At 32.0% G+C, this 21,238-nt stretch overlaps 1 protein-coding gene across 1 annotated transcript; it reads right to left on the bottom strand.

The window, feature by feature from the left end:
• Positions 1–660: 660 nt before the first annotated feature.
• Positions 661–19,925, bottom strand: LOC134696396 (uncharacterized). The gene is made up of 12 exons (XM_063558149.1): positions 19,873–19,925; positions 18,793–18,846; positions 18,030–18,125; positions 17,256–17,420; positions 16,650–16,733; positions 14,595–14,699; positions 9,222–9,335; positions 7,232–7,390; positions 4,964–5,017; positions 4,599–4,646; positions 3,183–3,276; positions 661–1,471 (listed from the first exon to the last, which is right to left on the bottom strand). Exons 1-11 carry the CDS (start codon positions 19,881–19,883, stop codon positions 3,189–3,191), a joined length of 978 nt encoding a protein of 325 aa, XP_063414219.1. The 5' UTR covers positions 19,884–19,925; the 3' UTR covers positions 661–1,471; positions 3,183–3,188.
• Positions 19,926–21,238: the final 1,313 nt, after the last annotated feature.

The following is a 21,238-nucleotide window of genomic DNA, read 5'->3' as shown; positions in this document are numbered from 1 at the left end:
AAAAGAATAGTTGGCACACGAAAAAAAACCACCGTGAAGTAAACTATCGAAGAAGATATTTCACGAAAATAATGAGTTTGATGAAACAAGGGGCCGATAACAAAACCGGAAGGACATCGCCTCACATTTTAAAAGATTTGCGTAAGCTCATTTTAATAATTAAGCAGAGAAAAAAAATCATAATGATTGGCAAAATATATCGAATAAGTAATTTTGCGTTTTTAAAACTATCAGATCAAACTTCTTGTCCTTTTTTTAATTATTGATCAATCGATTGTTGGTTGCATAACGTCTTTTGTTCTAATAATTTATTATTTTGATGTTACAAGACAATGTTTAACTCTGCTCTATCAACTAATAAGAGTAATAAACAAGTAGTTATACGTTTTTTTTAAAAATGAAATGATGATTTACTCTACACTAACAAATGTAACGAATGAAAATGAACGTGTATCTATAAACAATTGATGTGTGGACACTGACACTGAAATATTTGGATAATACAAGATATTCTTATTAGTTTACATATATAGTATAGAAAGTATTATTCTTTAAAATTAAACGGTTATGACATGAATTTCAAATTCAGCAAATATACATTTCTTAATCCAAAGATATATAGGTTTTTGATAAACCAAATAAGTTCAAATTTCATTGACTTTTATTATTAAAGAAAGTTTAATTGTATCAAAGTAACAAGACACGTTGAACACATATATCTTCTCAGTATAAATAACAATTTAACATTATTCCCATCTTTTCAAAACAATTACAGGCTAGTACTTAGCCGTTTACAATTTGAGGAGTTTTCAACAGACACTCTATAATCTACATCTTAACGCGAAACTCTTGTTAAACACAGTGATGTGGTACATGTACATTTGTCATTTTAAACCGTATCATCAATAGGCAAAAAAAACAAGAATATTTATTGAAAGGTTACCCTAACGAATAATATTATTTGTTATACCATATGACTGTCTACATGTAGCCCTACCAAATTTATAATGTTTTCTAACAGATATTTGTTTGATTAGGGAGTTCGCTTCTCATTTTCAAAATAATTAACTTTTCGAAACACTAGTTTATATTGCTAGGGGATAAATAAAGGAATCCAAAGAACAAAAACAATGTATGCTTGTTTTCGAAATATAAGCCATTGAAATTTTGGCGGGAAACTATTCTCTATTGACTTTTCATAGCTTTATCATTTACAGGTTTAATTTCTAAAAGATTATTAAAAAATAATTAAAATTTTATAAGACTTTTACAGATGGCTTATCATTAAATATGAAAGGTTTACAAAAAGACAAAAATATCAAAAACATGACAAGCCAGCTTCCTTAATACAAAGTGCACTGGATAGAATGTTAAATGTCTATTTGCAATACTTAATGATAAGTTAGTCTTTCTTGAATTTCAATGCTGCGTGATTTTTCAACTTGGCATCTGGTTACATGACACTTATTGACTGGAAAATATAATATATAATAGCAAAAACTATCTAAGTAGCAAATACATTTTAGATGTGTGGTGTTAATTAAATGACAATGAACAATTAAAGACATGTACCAGTAGTCAGCACTTCGATGTTGACATGAATATCAATTATGTGGTCATTTTTATAAATTTCCTGTTTACAAAACTTTGAATTTTTCGAAAAACTAAGGATTTTCTTATTCCAGGCATAAATTACCTTAGCCGTATTTGGCACAACATTTTCGTATTTTGGATACTCAATGCTCTTCAACTTTGTATTTGTTTGGCTTTATAACTATTTTGATATGAGTGTCACTGATAAGTCTTATGTAGACGAAACGCGAGTCTGGCGTACTAAATTATAATCCTGGTAACTTTGATAACCATGGTGTATTGGTTGAGTTCCCTTACAGTCTAATATTTAATGGTTAACTTGTTTACAAATTGTCACTGATTGAGTGCTCATTGGAACTCATTAACATTCTTCGTTAATCTACGATATGATTTGAGTTGTTTTTCGAAAAACTGTATTCACTTGATATTCGTGACAATTATGTTGTTTTGACACGAAAAAAAAAAAAAATATACAACCCAAAATGTTTCTGAAAAATTGTTTTTCTCTTTTTTGGGGGAGGGGAGGGGGATGTTGTTGTACCAGGTTTAAGACAATGTCATGATTGAAATACGATTTCTCGTAATTAGATATAGGAAGATGTGGTGTGAGTGCCAATGAGACAACTCTCCATCCAAATAACAATTTAAAAATTAAACCATTATAGGTTAAAGTACGGCCTTCAACACGGAGCCTTGGCTCACACCGAACAACAAGCTATAAAGGGCCCCAAAATTACTAGTGTAAAACCATTCAAACGGGAAAACCAACGGTCTAATCTATATAAACAAAACGAGAAACGAGAAACACGTATATATTACATAAACAAACGACAACTACTGTACATCAGATTCCTGACTTAGGACAGGTGCAAACATTTGCAGCGGGATTAAACGTTTTAATGGGCCCAAACCTTCTCCCTTTTTCTGAAACAATAGCATAACATCACAACATAGAAAAACATACGATAAAATATCAATTGGCAGACTTAATTCAATCAAAAAACGTATGATTACATAATGTTCATTTGAAGTTTTTTATTTTTTTATGTAGTGTTCTGTAGTAAGATATAAAGGGACATTCAAATTCGTTAATTTAAAGACACTGATAACGCATTTGGTGTTCCATTTTTTTTATCATATTGTTATCGGTTTATTAAATGTTCATTTCGATTGCCCCCTCCCGCCTTAGTATTTCCTCTTGTTTGTGTATGTTTACAGGCACACGACCTGATATACTGCATGCTATATATAATTATCATTCGTACATACTTACAATCACTTTAAGTTTTTATTGAAGTCTGTATTGTTTAATAAATACTTTTGGATTTCTAAGAATAGAGATGGTAAAGTTTCAAATTTTTGTGCATATGCAACAGGATTGGTGAACTATGAATACTCTTCATTTTAGAAATGTAGAACATTCAGAAGAGGAACTACTATTCATCATTCTCGCATAATTATTTAAAATTTTGTCTAGGGTTTAAGAATGTGTGAATTTGTAAAAAAATACTAAAGGACGTCAAATGATGGTTGAAACTTTTGTGACTTGTCAGCTTAATTAACAGATACAGGAATTTTGAAATACGTACTTTCATCTAGCATTCATTTCCATTGTCATCAGTCAATACATGCTGTACATGACCTTGGTAAATATTAACATTTTGTGCAGTAATGTGATGAGTACTGAAATAAAAACCAGTTGTATTAGTAATTTAAAACATTTAATTTTGATTTACCTTGGTTTAGTTTTCAACGCTGTAAACAGTAAATTAATATTATTTTGGAAATGATTGTATTATGCTAAACATAATGACATTGTATGAAATGTTCGTCCCCGTTTTGCAGAGGACTTAAATGGGGTATAGTAAGCAACCATTATCTCACATTTTTTTATTATTATTACGGTTGAGCAATAGTATGATGTCTACAATATATAAATATCAAACATGATCCAAGCCTCCCAAACATAACTAGAAACCTCAATGTTTAGTCTGCAACCAAACAAAATGACTTTGGAAGGGACGAAAGATACCTCAGGACATTGAAATAAAAAATCGAAACAAGATGACAACGCAATTGCAAAAAAAACCCCGGAAAAGCCAAACAGACAACTGTATACGTCATGCAACTAAAAAAAACCTAAAAAATGAGCAACACGAACCCTAAGAAAACACGGAGATGATCTAAGGCCCCGGTCTTGTTGCTAATGTAAGTAAAAAACTGGTGATAATTCCAAGTTTTTTTGGGCAAAATATGTTACAATTCAAATGAATTACCTTATTAATGCTAAAAACTATAAAGAAAAATAAAAGTGGTAGCACGTACTCTTTATACATCTATGACATCGACTGAATAACAGTATTCTGACTTTCAACAGACACACAGACAATTTGAAGGGATTTAAACGTGTTTGAGTCGTGTAACCATTTCCTACATATAAGACAGTGTGTAACATAACAACACAAGAGTTAACTTCAAAAATAAGTTGGTACTGTTCTGGATGCAACGGAGGCATGACATTGTTTAAAATGTTATCAGGTTTTAGTTATAATCCGTCCCATATTAAAATCAATTTGAGGACCTGACTTGAAAAGGCTAAATAAAAAAAGACAGAACAAGAATGTGTTCATAGTACACCGATGCCCCACTCGCACTATCATTTTACATGATCAGTGGATCCTGAAATTGGGGTCAATACTTTAATTTCGCAATGAAATTATAAAGATCATATCATAGGGAACATGTGAAATTAGAAATAAACCGATAATTAAACCTTTTGTATTAAGATTCCTTCCTTGTCATTTGTAAAATCTTTAAGTCGAAACGTTGTGTATTATCGGATCTTTAAAGTACCAGTTCTTTCATTTTACCTATTAATTGGTTGAATGAAAACCATGTTACAACAAAGAACCCACCTATCTACCTATTCATTCACTTTACCGACTGCAAAATGCCATAATTTTACAGAGAATAGCGAATTTGCATTGCAGATAAACTGTTCTTACTTTTCGTTCTTCTTGACTATCACTGCATTTGAACTAACAACCATTGCCCTGAAATTGTTATTAAAACTTAATTGTGAATTAAATCATAAACATAAATAACAATTGAACGGGAAAAAATAAAATTGCAAAAAGAGGAAAGTAGTTATATATAGTGTACAAAAGAGGCAACGTATCGTGTGTCTACAATTTTAATAATACGTATGTCAGGTACCATTTAATGCAGTTAATTGCATTTCGAAAATATGTAGACATTGCTAAACTAAACTATGTCTTTGATCCGTTTCTGATACACATGTGTAAACAAAATATAAATTTCATGTATTTTAGTAACTTGGAATATAAACAATTTAAAAACAGATACTTACTGATGATGTGCTACGAGATCAGTATTACCACCACTTCTATTCAAACTATCGAATCTAGTACAAAAATGAACAAAAGTTAAAAGGAAATATGTCAGGCATAAATATTTGGCATTGTACAAATGATCGTTGCTTAGTTTTCTCTCGATATACTATAAAATATATATAAAATAACAGTGAACAAATAGAACGAAAGGGTTTTGTCGTTGACAATAGACCTATAATCATTCGGGATTACTCATAATTGTTGCATATCAAATACGTAACAATATAACATTAACACGTTTTGTTATTCATGGAGTACCGTTCCGATCGGCAATGCGTTTTACAATGATGTAGTTTTTATTTCCTTTTGCTAGATCAAAGAGCTCTTTTCGAAATTGTTTTTAAATACTTTAAATAAGGCCGACAGTTATTCACCTATCAAAAGTGAATATTTTATTCTAAAATACAACCAAAGTAATCGTAAAACCTCATTATTCACGGACATGCAAACCAACAGTACGACATTAGTTCATAGTTTTACTGGTATAGACGTGAATTTTGGCAGTAGGTGTAAATTTTCATTACCTAATGGTTGTAAATAAAAGTGCATTTCTTTTTCAGACTGCAAACATATGGCAGAAAACACATGTAATACGATACATGTAAAAAACGGAAAGTTGCTTATGAATTGGCAATATAAAAAGCTCAAACACATCAAAAGATGGGAATTAACTGTCATATTCCAGACTTGGTAGACATTTTTTAATTGGGCCTGAATATATCTTACTAACGTGTTAAGCCTCTCAGACACCCTGTAATACCCTTACTGGCTTTTATTGTACCCTTGAAATATGCAAGGAACCATTTGAATTAATTTACAGTTTATTGTCAGTTCTGAAAAAAGAAAAATCACGAAAATACTGAACTCAAAGGATAATCACATGGCAAAAACAAATAACAAAACGCATCAAAAACGAATGGACAAGAACTGTCATATTCCTGACTTGGTACAGGCATTTTCAAATGTAGAAAATGGTGGATCAAACCTGGTTCTATAGCGCTAAACCTCTCACTTTAATGACAGTCTCATCAAATTCCGTTTTATTTACATTGATGCGTTAAATAAACAGACACAATAAATAAATTAGTCAAAATATGGGTACATCAGTCATTATCGTATAACATTTTTAAAAGGTACCCTGTAATAGAACACAAAAACATCTACTTTCTACGAGCACAGAGTAAATGAATAATGACTCTCTTATACGTAAAAGATGGACTAAAAATACCAGAGGGACAGTCAAACGAATAAATCGAAATTAACTGACAACGCCATGGCTAAAAATGAAAAAGACAAGCTGACAACCAGTCAAATCATATTACACATAACACAACATAGAAAACTAAAGAATAAGTAACACGAACTAGGGGTGATCTCAGGTGCTCCGGAAGGGTAAGCAGATCCTGCTCCTCATGCGGCACCCGTCGTGTTGCTTATGTGATCACAAATCCGATAAATAGTCTAATTCGGGAGGTCACATTCATGAAAGGTAAGGGAATTGTAGTTCCGACGTAAGGAACATACCCGATATAATTTGTGAAACGTTTGTTCCCTAACTGTCAACCAACTCGTGATGGCGTCCGAAAAACGTACGAAGATATGATTTCAACTTCATCATTTGGAACAGCTCTTGGCTTAATAACTTCCGTGTGAGCAGAAACCCTTTATCAAGAGAGTCATGATAGGAAATGCAAGCACGGGAATATCGTAACTGGGAGATATAGATATATGCAGGTGCTGCTGAAATGTTGCTTCTTAGAAATGGAAAGTTCACAATTGGAAAGCTGAAATCATCTCTTTTGTCGTAAAGTTTTGTCTTCAACCGACCCTCATTGTCAATTTCTAGATGTAAGTCAAGATATGGTGCAGACTTAACTGTATTGGTAGTATCCTTTAAATCTAGTTCCATGGGATAGATGCGTTCAAAATAATCACCCAATTTTGAATTATTAAGTGAACAAAATATCATCTATATAGCGGAGAGTAGAGTTGAAGGATATTGCTTACTTCTTATCTTCCTTCCTAAGAAGTTCCTGTATGAAGTCAGCCTCATAATAATAAAGAAACAAGTCGTAACTTTGTTCATCTGAATCTGAAATTCTAGTCACATTGAGCAGCACAGACGTGCTTATGTAATGTATTAAGAACATTACACATACTTATTTGTATGTATATTTACATGAATGTTCTATCACGTCTCCCTTTTGCTTTCTTCGATAACTTACTTTTGTATTAAATCTCTAATCCTTCCTTCTCTTTCGCCAAAATTAACGTTGCCGTTGTTCTCTTTTTGCATGTGTTGTGCTGATTGAAGTTCGGTTTTCAATATCCCTATGTACTGTTGGAGTTCTGGTCCTGTTTTAAGGGTAAAAACCATAGCAGCCCTAATGCCAAAAAATATTCAATTATGTACTGCATTATGCATACTCATTTTTTTTAAATACTAAATTCATAGTTATAAAACCACTTTAAATAAGATATAACGACAACTAAGGACATGAAAATAACACATGCAATAAATACATCTTTTTTAACTAGAGTTAAATGTTCAGGTGGTGAATGTCTATTTCAATTCGACCTTAAATGCTTTAATCAATATCTCTTAAGCTATAAAAGTTAAAATCATAAGGGTACAATTTAGTTAAAAATAATTGAAAGACCAATACTATATTTCACATTATCATCCTATACATTTCTTGTAAATTATTTGTATATTTCATTTAAGGTTAGGAGGCGGGGTTTATTTCAACTCAAAGCAATAATTGGTGTTAACAATTAGTGTTTATATTAACAACACGGAGCTGAGAAAAATTTGAAGGTTTAAACAGATAAAACGATTGAAATATAGTTATAAAACACATTTCAAGCTAACTAGTTGTTATTGTTGGCATTTATTTTTGTATAGACAAATAGAACTACGTATATTTAATCACTTTGATGTGCCATTGGTCTAAAATAACACATGTTAAGATTGTTATCACGACGTTTGAATAATACCCGCTTTCACCTTATATATTGTATGCGGATATTCTATAACGGTCAACCAACTAGTGATGGCGGCTGTAAACTTTACAAAACAGAATTAGGCAAGTGTTGTTTCAACTTGTGTTATAGTTGTAATTTCAAAACTTTGTAATAATAAAGTCAATTCGGTGTAGAAAAAAGTTAGTTCCAGAATTTGAATACAATAATTCGACCATTGTATTAGTCTACTTGTCACCAGATATCTGATTAATGACTCCAAATAACGAAACTTAATAAAACCAGTTTGTTTTTATACAATTGGTCTTACATTAGCATTATTAAATAGACAATAGGAATTAATTCATAGTGTTTGCTGGTTGCCAATTTTAGAAATGCCGATCATCCTTATTGATATATTTTAATAATGGACACTAGTGACCGAATACCACACATTAAACGATAGTAAATTCCATAAGGAAATTTAATAAATTCTTTGGCACACCGTGTCATGAGAAATACAACAGTATTACTGTTTTGACCAGCCATTGAAAGTTTACTGCTCATTATTTCTATTCATCTATTATAGTTCAAGAAAATATTCAAAATTGAGGGCAAGTTACACAAATATTCATTCAAGGTTAATATCCTTTTATGCATTTTCTCTATCTTATTTTGCTATTATTGAAAAAAATAATGGCATATTCATTTTCTATCGTCTCCATTTTCGGAAAATTCAATGGACATGAATATGCTGAGGATTTTAATCCATAAATGTTGGTCTTAAAGAGTCATGGCGTTGTCAGTTTATTTTCGATTTATGAATTTGACTGTTCCTCTAGTATCTTGATTCTTATTCCTCTTTTACCCCTTATATAACAAATGCTGCAATGTTCCGAGACGGATGATCGGATACAACTTTTAAACCAGATCCTTTAAGAAAATCAGGGTAACGTTTGGTGTAGAACGACGGGAGCCAAGTATTGGCAATAGCGCCTATCTGAATTTTGAAGTTCATGTGTGCTGAACTGTGAACAGTCTGAGTATAATGATTGCAGAAAACGTATCTTGGCTTTAAAGACAGAAGTTAAAAAACAGTGTTTTTAAAGACTTTATTTTCAATATAAGTGTACCGTATGAACACTGTTACATTTGTATTAGCCAAGACACGAATGTTCTCCTATTTTTCAATTATATTTTGATTAATAAAATAATCCAAAGACATGAAAATTTATATATGAAATGTTACAATACTTGTTCAGCTGTTCTTTCAAATGTTCCATAAAAAGTTGTTGGTCTATCCAGTCTCTTCGAATACATTCGCTTACTTGAGAAGAGTTCCTGTCTTCTTCAATTTTTTCTGCAAGTCTTAATAGAAAATGCATTTCATAGATATGCGATTCAATGTTCCACAAATATGCTATACCAATTTAAAGGCTAAAAAAGTTCATTTGAAAACAACATCCCACGGTGGCTGATTACATTCATTTCATGAACATAAAACTCGGACTTCTCTTGAACTGAATTTTAATGTGCGTATTGTTATGCGTTTACTTTTCTACATTGGCTAGAGGTATAGGGGGAGGGTTGAGATCCCACAAACATGTTTAACCCCGCCGCATTTTGAGCCTGTACCAAGTTAGGAGCCTCTGGCCTTTGTTAGTCTTGTATTATTTTAATTTTAGTTTCTTGTGTACAATTTGGAAATTAGTATGACGTTCATTATCACTGAACTAGTATATATTTGTTTAGGGGTCAGCTGAAGGACGCCTCCGGGTGCGGGAATTTCTCGCTACATTGAAGACCAGTTGGTGACCTTCTGCTGTTGGTTTTTTTTCTATGGTCGGGTTGTTGTCTCTTTGACACATTCCCCATTTCCGTTCTCAATTTTATGAAGTACATAGTTATATATATGGTATTGATTATAAACTCGTCATACACACTAGGATTAAGTTTTGTATTTACGCCAGTCGCGCGTTTCGTCTACAAAAGTCTCCTCAGTGTCGCTCAAATTCAAATAGATAAAAGGCCAACAAAAGTACAAAGTTAAAGAGATTGAGACCAACATTCCTAATCGTTTTGCCAAATACAGCTGAGGTAATATATTCATGGGGTAAATGCATATTGTTTTACGGTTTAGTGGTATACAATAACTTGAATCATTAGGAAACAATTAGTCACATGTAAGTATCAAGGATAATATTATTTTTTTCTTATTTTTTAAGTTATCATTCATAAATTAAGCGGTTTTCTGGACTAATTTTATTTGGAACGCTCAAACTTAAAGCAAACGATTTCATATATATTTAAATACGTGGAAGGCTTTATGACCATTAAAAGAACATAGACACCTACATCAAAGGTGAATTCTACTTCACGAAATTAGACAACTACTGTTTAGTAACAAACTAGCTACCAATGTATAATGTCATTTAAAAAAAAACAATATCGACAACTTTTGAGTTGCTGATACCGGGAACTAATACTTAATGGTTGCTGATGAAAATCACTCTTTTTGTATACCAGGCGTCAATCGTGCTTTTCACGAACACATGAAGATTTATGTATATAAACAAATATGACATTAAAACCTAAAGCCCTTCGATAAGCAGTTTGAATCTAAAGCTATTTGTAATTTCTAAAAATGTTCAACGGCTAAGTTAGAAAGGTATGCTGTAAACCATATCAGTACTGGACGCGTTTGTAATAAATTAAAGCTGATGACCTTCTGGAGATCTATTAGTACTGCAACCAGCGTTCAATTTTTAAAACGTTACTGTTCCGGAAGAACTTATACCTAAATTATATAAAGTCCCTAAACAAACGGCGAAACCAAAAACTTAACTTATTTCTATAGTTCGTGCTTATGTTGTACTGTTATACCACTGTCCCGGGTTAGGGGAGGGTTAGGATCCCGCTAACATGTTTAACCCCGCAACATTATTTATGTATGTGCCTGTCTCAAGTCAGGAGCCTGTAATTCAGTGGTTATCGTTTGTTTATGTGTTACATATTTGTTTAATGTTCATTTTTTTTTTATTTAAATAAGGTTGTTAGTTTCCTCGTTTGAATTGTTTTACATTGACTAATCGGGGCCTTTTATAGCTGACTATGCGGTATGAGCTTTGCTCATCGTTGAAGGCCGAACGATGACCTATAGTTGTTGATGGCTGTGTCATTTTGGTCTCTTGTGGACAGCTGTCTCATTGTCAATCATACTCCATCTTCTTTTTATATACAATAAGAAATGTTTGGACGTAAAAATCCAGAGTGGTCACATTTTTGTAAAATGGAGGTCAAAGGTCAGACCTGAAAATATCAATATTTCAACCACAATGACAGAAAAGGAGAACTTGTCTGATATTTATAAAATAGAATGCTACAAAAACGACATATGCTATAATCGATGATAAAACGAAATATTGGACTACTTATATAAAGAGCTGCAATTACAAAATAGCGTTGGTTTTGAACTTTCTGTATTTTTTTCAATTTAAGACATAGCAAAAGTAGAGGCGGCTTTGATCTTTTCATATCCATAAACTTCCATATGGCTTATATTTTTCACTACGGTATATAACAGAACAATTTTCTAAACTCTAAAACACCAGTTTATCAATTATTTCAATATTTTTTCCTTCATAAAAAAAAACAAAATTCAAGCATTAAAACTGTCTTTAATTTTGCATCTAAAAGGTAGTGTATTTTGTGAAGATTAGTATCTAGTTATAGATAAATAAATATTGAATGTGTATTTGCAAAGGTTGGACAGATCAGTTATAATACAAAAAATACCATATTCAACCGAGGTGAATGCGAGGTTAAAAAAAATCATAGTGTGACTTGCCTTGATTTAGCGTTTGATTGAGTGTAAAACAGAGTCGGAGTGCATGAACACTGTCATAAAGGGATTATCATGTTTAAAAAGTGTAGACTCATCAATTATTTAAAGGAAGTGATGGAAAATAGTACATCGATATGCCATTTTTCTTATGTTCTAATTTGAAATCAGTCATGACCCTAATTTAACATGTATATTAGCGACATACAATAGTTCTAGTCTTCATTAAATAGCGATATGAATCAATCTCTTCGTCATCATACGCGCATACAGTACGCGCATAAGCATTACAACACACTTCCCTTTTTTGACACGAAAAAGATCGGCGTAGGACAGAGTTTGTTTAAAGCAAACAAAGCTTTTAAACACAAAGATTTACCTCTGCAGGTAGACTGCAAAGTTAGTCTTGGGAGTCATCTGTTGGTATTTTTCCAATGAAAAATGTTTGATTTTTTCCATTTTTGTCTTCCCGGTCGATTTTTTTTGAAAGAATTCGGAACACGAACAGGACCTCTCTTGCTTTTGGAAAATGAAACAGCCATTGATGATGTGCTGTCAGTCAATTGAATAATATTATCTTGACCAGTCTTCACTTTAATCTGACGCATTCTGGGATCAATTGTGGATTGATAATAAAATTGAGAATGAAAATGGGGAAGGTGTCAAAGAGACAACAACCCGACCATGGAGCAGACAACACTGCACCGAAGGTTACCGATAGGTCGTCAATGTAGCGAGAAACCTGAAACCTACTCGTGCCATGGAATTAAAGTTTCTTTTTAACAATTGTTTCCGTGTTGGTGACTATATTGTCGGCACCTATTTGTATCAATCATCTCCCTTTGTTGTTTTGAAATAATGCCATCTGGAGCATTCAAACACCTGCATGGCAAGCCTTTCAGGTATAGACTTACCTCTGCATAGAAAACACAAAGGCCATGTGAGTGTAAAGTTTCTTTCAATATTCGCGATCGTGACCCATATTCCCATATGCATGATATAACTGCACGGATATGCCCATATTTAATAGGGCGAATGTTGCTACAGAAATGATTCATTTGGAATAGCCATACATTTACGCATTTGTGTTATATTTAGGACATATACAGTTCAGAAGCGCCTTTGTGTGTGTTTTTTCCCCCACAAATTAACTAACAAATCAACTTCAGAAGCAATGCGGGAATGTTTCCATAGCGCTGGCGGTATAGTGAAGTTATTGTTTTTTTTCTAATGTATTCTTGATATCTTCAGACACACTTTGTCGAAACTTTGAAAGTCTTAACACAGACTTCAATTTCCCTGCAACAGATATGGCATCCCCTTTATTGAGATAAGAGCTAAACTATATATTTGATATCATTCAGCCCCACTGTGTCTGAATTGTAAGGTGTCATTTTATCTAGTTAGCTTGTTCTGGAGTTTGGCAGTCAGAGACAATCTTGGGTATCGGTATATGTCGAGGATGTGCTACATGAGAAAGGTCTTTTTATGAAAGAACAGATTATCACTTACACTATGTATCAATGAACTGAAACACTAACAATCTTTATCAATGAATTGACAGCAAGTTCAAATTCAAATTTTTCAGTAACTGTTTACCTGATTGCACAGGTGTTAACCTCAATACGTTCTTGAGATTTAACATTGACATATAAAGGTTTTTTGCACACAATATCAACAAGTCATTATTTTTCATTAAATTTTATACTTAACTTTTTTAAAAAGTAAAAATTTCATTTACTAAAATATAACTTACCTACAGAAAATACACGAAAAAATACTTTATATATTAAAAACTCTTAAAAATAAATTAAATTATCCTAGAAAATTTACATAATCACATCGAAACTATCAAATTCATTGTTGAGGAAAAAATAAATGGTGGAGCTGATTGACGGATATGAAATTTCCGTAATTAAAAAAATTACAAATGATGTATTTATATTTTAGTTTTTGACACAATTGTTCGGAATTTGCTCAAAAAAATTTGCATGCAGTATCGCAATATTATATTTTCTCCTCTCAAATTTAAATTACTGTACTGTTTTTCAATCATATGTTTTCTCGTTTTCAAAGAAAAACGCGTTAAATTTCTTTCTAAAAAAACAACCATCTTTAAGTTTTAAAGTTGTACTCTGGAATGGTATTAAATTTATGTCTTCATCATTCCGAGGTTCCTTGATGATATGTGCATCGAAAATATTTACGAAACTAGCGAGAAACTAAACAAAAAACATTTAGTTTTTGGATTTTGAAGTGAATACCCAAAACCGTAAATCGAGGGGTACCTCATTAAAAGACTAAAATACAAAAATTTGACTATAGAAACTTTTTACGATCAGACGGAAATTTAAATATGTTTTCATTCTCTCATTTAAAACAATTTTCAGCCGTGTTATATTCCGAAACATGAAACTCGTTAACCTAACGTCTAGATCTTTTTCGAGGTCAGTACTGTATCAGCTAGACAGCAGCATTAACGGTCGAGGGCTATACCATGCAAATTATAAACTACAAATGTTGTACACGAACATGTAAAGTCGTCGTGATTTTTCTCCCTGAAAAGATTTTTAATTAAATCAACTAAAAGTTTGTACAGGTTTGGTTCAAAATGCAGACAAGGCAGCAATCACAAAACGTATGTTAAACTTTGGGCCTCTCTTTTCGCAGTGTTTACTCTTTACTTCCATTTCTCAACTTCCTTAAAAACAAATATTGCATACACTTCCTCTTTTCTATCATTCATTGCTTTTGTCGTTACACTCAACATATAATCATTCACTAACCTGCAATTTGCTTCTTCCTTTTCAGAACGATTTTTTTCAAGTTCTCTTGTTACATCGTCATATTGTGCTTTAAGTATAGATTCCTTGTGTCTCTCATCTGAAATGCTGAAATAAAAATGTTAATTACAAGTAGACAACCAACCAAGTAAGCACCAGATTAATATTAAACATTTTTGAAAAATTTAAAATCATAAAATCACAACAATACTGAACTCCGAGAAAATTCAAAACGGAAAGTCCCTAAACAATTGCAAACTGCAAATCCAAAGGTTCACTTATTTTTATAGTTCGTTCTGGTGTCGTACTGTTATACAAATGTCCCAAGTTAGGGGAGGGTTTGGATCCCGTTAACATGTGTAATCCCGCCACATTCTGTATGTATGTGCCTTTCCAAAGTCAGGGGCCTGTAAATCAGTGATTGTCGCTTGTTTATGCGTTACATATTTGTTTTTCGTTCATTTTTTTGAACATGAATGAAGCCGTTAGTTTTTCTCGTTTGAATTGTTTTACATTGTAATTTCGGGGCCTTTTATATATAGCTGACTTAGCGGTATGGGCTGGGTCATTGTTGAACGCGGTACGGTTACCTATAGTTGTTATTTTGGTCTATTGTGTAGAGTTGTTTCATAGGCAATCATACCACATCTTCTCTTTCTATAAGCCAGGAATACATATCGTCAGCTATATTTCGCAAAACCTTCAGTATTTTTGGGGTTCTCAACGCTTTTCAGTTCATTCGTCATTTGGCCTTTGTTTTATTCATTCGAGCGCCACAGATAATTCTTTTAAAGTCAGAACTCGAGTCATGTGTACAGATTTTGTATACATGTGTCTTTAATTTGATATTTTTTTCGACTTTTGGTATCCTTCGCCTCTTTTTCACTTCTAGAAAACAAAATTTTAAAGGAACAAAGCAAAATATCTGATTTTTTATCAGACCGTATAATTATGTGTATAATTTCAATGTATAGAACAGGAACAATTAGGTGCATGTGTGTTTATACAAACATACACATTTACTCTCATGAATTTGATCACTTAGACAGTTTATTTTGTCTGTATTGTATGCTTGACCTATAAAACACACCGTAACATAGAATATAGTTATCAAAAGTACCAGGATTATAATTTTATACGCCAGACGCGCGTTTCGTCTACATAAGACTCAACAGTGACGCTCAGATCGAAATAGTTAAAAAGCCAAATAAATACAAAGTTGAAGAGCATTGAGGATCCAAAATTCCAAAAAGTTGTGCCAAATACGGCTAAGGTAATCTACTCCTGATTAGAAGGTGTGAGTTGTGATTTAAATCTAGTAAGTTAAAGACAATATTCAGATATGTAATCTGTGGTTTATGATCAATGAATCGCCATACACTATGTTTTCCAACTTATTTTTGCAATGTCTTGGTTTGCTTTAATCTTTTTTGACAAATTCCCTCATTTTCGAAAGCCGAAGTTTTGATCAAATCAAATGTTAATTAAAAAGAGAACTTCATTGGTGTGTGAAAGCGTTGACCGAAGTACATTTTGTATGAAGCGCGGAAGCGTGTCATTCTACAAATGTAAGCACGGCACGGTCAACGCTTTTACAACCCTATGAGGTTACAAAAAGAAGCATTCAATACTTATAATTACACTTTTTAGCCAAAATGATGAACTCACGATTTTTATCAAGTTTTTATTTGATTCACCTGTGCACTTTTTGTGGGACCTCTTGTCATTATGAATGATTACATTTATTGTGTAATGCAGTTGCTTAAGGAATAACGCGAGATTGCAGTGTAGCCAATCAAAATAACGTATTATAATGAAACGTACATCTAATGTAATTAGTATATGGAGTCATTATCATATAATCAGTAAATGATCCAATGGTTTTGTGGGTTTAACTTAATATGTCATTTAAAGAGTATTCAATAAAAAAAAGATAAACGTAAAGAAAAGATTGAAACACTTTTGATGTGGTTTTGTATAACTGTTTAGAAGTGTGAAATCATAAGCTAACAGATATCTGCAAACACAGTTCGAATAATTAATTTTTAATCTACTCACAAATTTTTAAACGCCTCCTCCTCCATTTTTAATTTCTGTACTACATTTTCCGATTCGTGCAATGATTCTTGGGCCTCATGTAATCTTATGAAAAAAAAGAAAAAAAAAAACCATCTGATTAAAAGCAGCTGCAGAATTGTCGAATAAGGTTCTAAAAAAAATCATCGGAAGGACCCAAGACCATGTACATTAATATTGCGAATCAACTTCATAAATAATACACGATTTTCTTAAAGAATAGATTGGCGTACGGACATTGGTTATCATTGTGATACGTGTTTATTTGTCTTTATTAATATTACTTTTGATAGTTGGTCTGTGTTTGGTGTTTTGGTTAATATGCTTGTGTACTTGAACAATATTGTTTGTGATATTTTCGTATTCTTTTAATGGTCCTTTGTAGTCCTCTTATAGTTGATGTCTTTCCCTCGGTTTTAATTTGTAGCCCAGATTTGTTTTCTTGCAATCGATTAAGGAAATCTGAACACTGTTATACTACTGTTGCCTTGATATCTACTTTCAATAAAAGTAACTAATGACACTAAGTAATACACAAACTCATTTTAGCGTTTTCTTTAATACTTGTTAAAAGAACAATTGTATTACCTTCCTTCAATGGTTTGTTTTTCAGCTTCCATTCTCTTTAGTTTATTTCGCAAGGTCTTATTCTTGCTTCTCAGGGACAATCGTTCAGAAGACGCTGGTTGTTTAATTTTAGAACTTGAATTTTTTGCATCCTCCCTTTTGAAATGTTCTCTAGATCCACTGACTCTATTTTAATATAAATTGGACATAAACTATGACAAAATTCAGCAATGAATGTTATTTACATTTTTGACCTTAGATGAATACTACTATGTTTAATATGTTAAATGGCTTAGCTTTTGTGAACAATTGTTTTCATAACATAATTTTATCTTCCAGGCGTTTATTTTACAGAAAAGGTCAGTAACATATACATATTTTACAACTATTGGAGAATTCATTTACCTCTCCCGAACATGACACTCAATGAAGACAAACTAATTCCTTTTTTTTTGTGGGGGGGGGGGGGGGGGGAGGGGGATCCGTGTTGCTCATTCGTTAGTTTCGAACTTAAATTGTGTGTTTTGTTGACATTGTGTTGTTTTTCATTGTCTATTTCTTTTTTCAACTTTTTTCGTCGATTTCTCTTAAACACATATCATCTCTTTTTTGTCCTTTTGGTTTTGATCACTTCTTTTCACAACAATGATAAATCTGCTTAGTTTGGTGAAAACCAATTCAAGGTTAGAGAATTGTCACAAATAAAACAAGAGATTAATTAATTGTTAATTTGTTAAATGCATTGCTTAATTTAAAAGTCTATAATTGCATTTAACATCTTCAATGTTAATATACCTTTCCTTAAATAACGCAAAATCTAATTCTACACCTTCTATTCTTGCTTTATATAGGCGTTTCTTCTCTTTTTGTAAGCCTACTAATGACTTACGTCTATATCAATAAAAAAGTAAGTTTTAAAATCATAATATTATTTATAGTCAATCAATACAGTAACAAAGTCAGACAACAATGCATTAAATTTTTTTTTTCAAGCATCGATATGTAAACAAATCTTTTAGATAATTTTAAAAGAAAGGAAATCAAAAAAGTTTTGAATTTTCTTTCAGTATACATATTTAACGTTCTTCTGTTTTGGTTTTTATGAACATACACGAATGAGACCTGTCTACGACTTTCGATATCAATTAATAATTAGTATTATTTCTTTAAAGTTTATCGGGTTTAATTTATATTTGACAACTTTAAAGTTTGTACTTAAAATGCTTTTGTGTTGATATTTGAAGAAAAAAACAGATCTTTTTTGTATAATTTTCCCAAAAGTGGTAGGGTAATTTTTGTTTCTTATACAAAATATAAGGGTACCGGTCGTACATCCGTGTTTGATTGAAAATAATATTTCTCAAAACATCGAAAAATAAACTAGTTGAAATGCGGTGAGTCTTTTGTAGACGAAACGCGCGTCTTGCGTTTTAAATTATAATCCCGGTTTCTTTGATAACTATTAAACTTTGGTGAGCGTTGATTCTAAAATGGCATTAATTTGCAAATTAAAAATATATACATGTACAATAAAAAACAAACTCAAAAAATGGCTTACTTTTTTTCTAAATCTTCCATCTGTGACTCCATTTGAATATGTTTCGCAATCTCACTGAAAGGTACAATCGAGAGTGTCAGATTAAATTATATTATACTGAGTTGTATATTGTTGAAACACTTGTATCTATAAATGTTGTTTGCTAGAATCAGGAAAAATTAAAAAAGTAAATACTACAGTAAGTTCACTTCTGAAAAACAATTCTTCCAAAAAAACAAACCCAGAGGAATACTTTTTATAGGTTTAATAGCGAGTAAAAATGGGATATCGCTCGTTATATATAGATTTGCATTCGAATTACCTCCCATGAAAATGAAGTCACAGACGTAAATAAACAAGATGACAGCGTTCATGTTACACTGACAGCCCATCGAGAGATGAGGAAATCAGGCTTTGGAAATGAATAGAGTGCCTGCTGAGTCTGACGATGATTTCTCTTATCAAAAGGTCCTTTTCAGGGCCATAAATATTTTACAAAAAGATTCTAGCTTTGTTGTACATCCGGGAGAATCTTGAACACAAACATGACAAATGTATTTTCTTGAGCTATTTTCAAACGTCAGCTTGTGTTAGTCATGTAAAAAATATGATAAGTGTTCAAAAGGCCCTTCCACTGTTAGTTAAACAATTGTGGCCCCGTAGAATCGATGAATATTCAAAATTGTCAACCCTTAAAAGTTACTTCACTTCGGGCTATGCCTTCATTGAAATAACCTTCTCGTGTTGACAATTTTGGATATTCACCTTTTCAACGGGCCATAATTGTTTAATATTCACTCCAGTTGTTGAATTTCAATATAATGATATTAAGGTCTTTCTATTTTGTTATTCTCTTTTATGCATATTACCCTTGCATAATCGAATCTAAATCTTTTAGTGAGTCTTATGAAGATAAGTTCATACAAGTGCTTTGGACACACCAAATGTTTGAAGTATTTTTCTCTCCAGTAATGTGCATCATTGTCTTAATGAATGTTTTGCTGGTTTGATGTTTTTCACTACATACAAGGAATGAATAATAACTCTCTTTCTTGTTTAAAATAAGTAGTTTGTTTACAGTTGAAACACACAAAAACTTACATTTCCTTCATTTTTGCTATTTTCTTCTCCTGTGCATGATTAATATCTTTCAGGCTTTGCATATCGCTTTCAAGATACAGATTATATCTTCCTTTTTGTGTATTCTGTCAAAGAATATACAACATTTTGTTTAACAAGTGATGTATTTTATATACAGAATATACATGATAGAAGCTGTTCATTCACATTAAGCATAACAGTTCATTTTCTATGACCAGTTATTTTTTATATAAGAATTAGACAAACTATGTCTATTTCAATTTTACCATATTTCATACCTTAAAATAAACGTTAAGCAAATGTTCCTCAGCGATCCATCAATTGCTAAAATGTGTGATACACTTTTAAATCATAGGGTTTTGGTCGTTAAGCTTCCTACGTATACATGTAGACTTCCAAACATGTATAGTTAATATAATCTTTGAAAAATAATCAAAAAAGTCTTATGTGTGCATCAATAATTTCATTACATGTATATTTCATTATGGTACGTTATTTGATTGGCTAAATGCAATCTTGCGTCATACTGAAAGTAAACCTTCATTTCAAAATATAATGTAATAGTCATAATGACATGAGCTTCCACAATAAATTGCATATGTTCATCAAATAAAAGCGTCATTGAAATAGTGAAACACGTATGAACCACATCAACAAGCGACAACCAGGGAACAACAGGCTTCTGACTTAAGATTGAAACACTTTTGATGTGGTTTTGTATAACTGTTTAGAAGTGTGAAATCATAAGCTAACAGATAACTGCAAACACAGTTCGAATAATTAATTTTTAATCTACTCACAAATTTTTAAACGCCTCCTCCTCCATTTTTAATTTCTGTACTACATTTTCCGATTCGTGCAATGATTCTTGGGCCTCATGTAATCTTATGAAAAAAAAGAAAAAAAACACCATCTGATTAAAAGCAGCTGCAGAATTGTCGAATAAGGTTCTAAAAAAAATCATCGGAAGGACCCAAGACCATGTACATTAATATTGCGAATCAACTTCATAAATAATACACGATTTTCTTAAAGAATAGATTGGCGTACGGACATTGGTTATCATTGTGATACGTGTTTATTTGTCTTTATTAATATTACTTTTGATAGTTGGTCTGTGTTTTGTGTTGTGGTTAATATGCTTGTGTACTTGAACAATATTGTTTGTGATATTTTCGTATTCTTTTAATGGTCCTTTGTAGTCCTCTTATAGTTGATGTCTTTCCCTCGGTTTTAATTTGTAGCCCAGATTTGTTTTCTTGCAATCGATTAAGGAAATCTGAACACTGTTATACTGCTGTTGCCTTGATATCTACTTTCAATAAAAGTAACTAATGACACTAAGTAATACACAAACTCATTTTAG

The sequence above is a fragment of the Mytilus trossulus genome, chromosome 14 (genome assembly GCF_036588685.1).
Source record: "Mytilus trossulus isolate FHL-02 chromosome 14, PNRI_Mtr1.1.1.hap1, whole genome shotgun sequence".
NCBI lineage: Eukaryota > Metazoa > Mollusca > Bivalvia > Mytilida > Mytilidae > Mytilus > Mytilus trossulus.
Note: the sequence above shows the minus strand (reverse complement) of the source record. Positions and strands in the feature narration are given on the sequence as shown.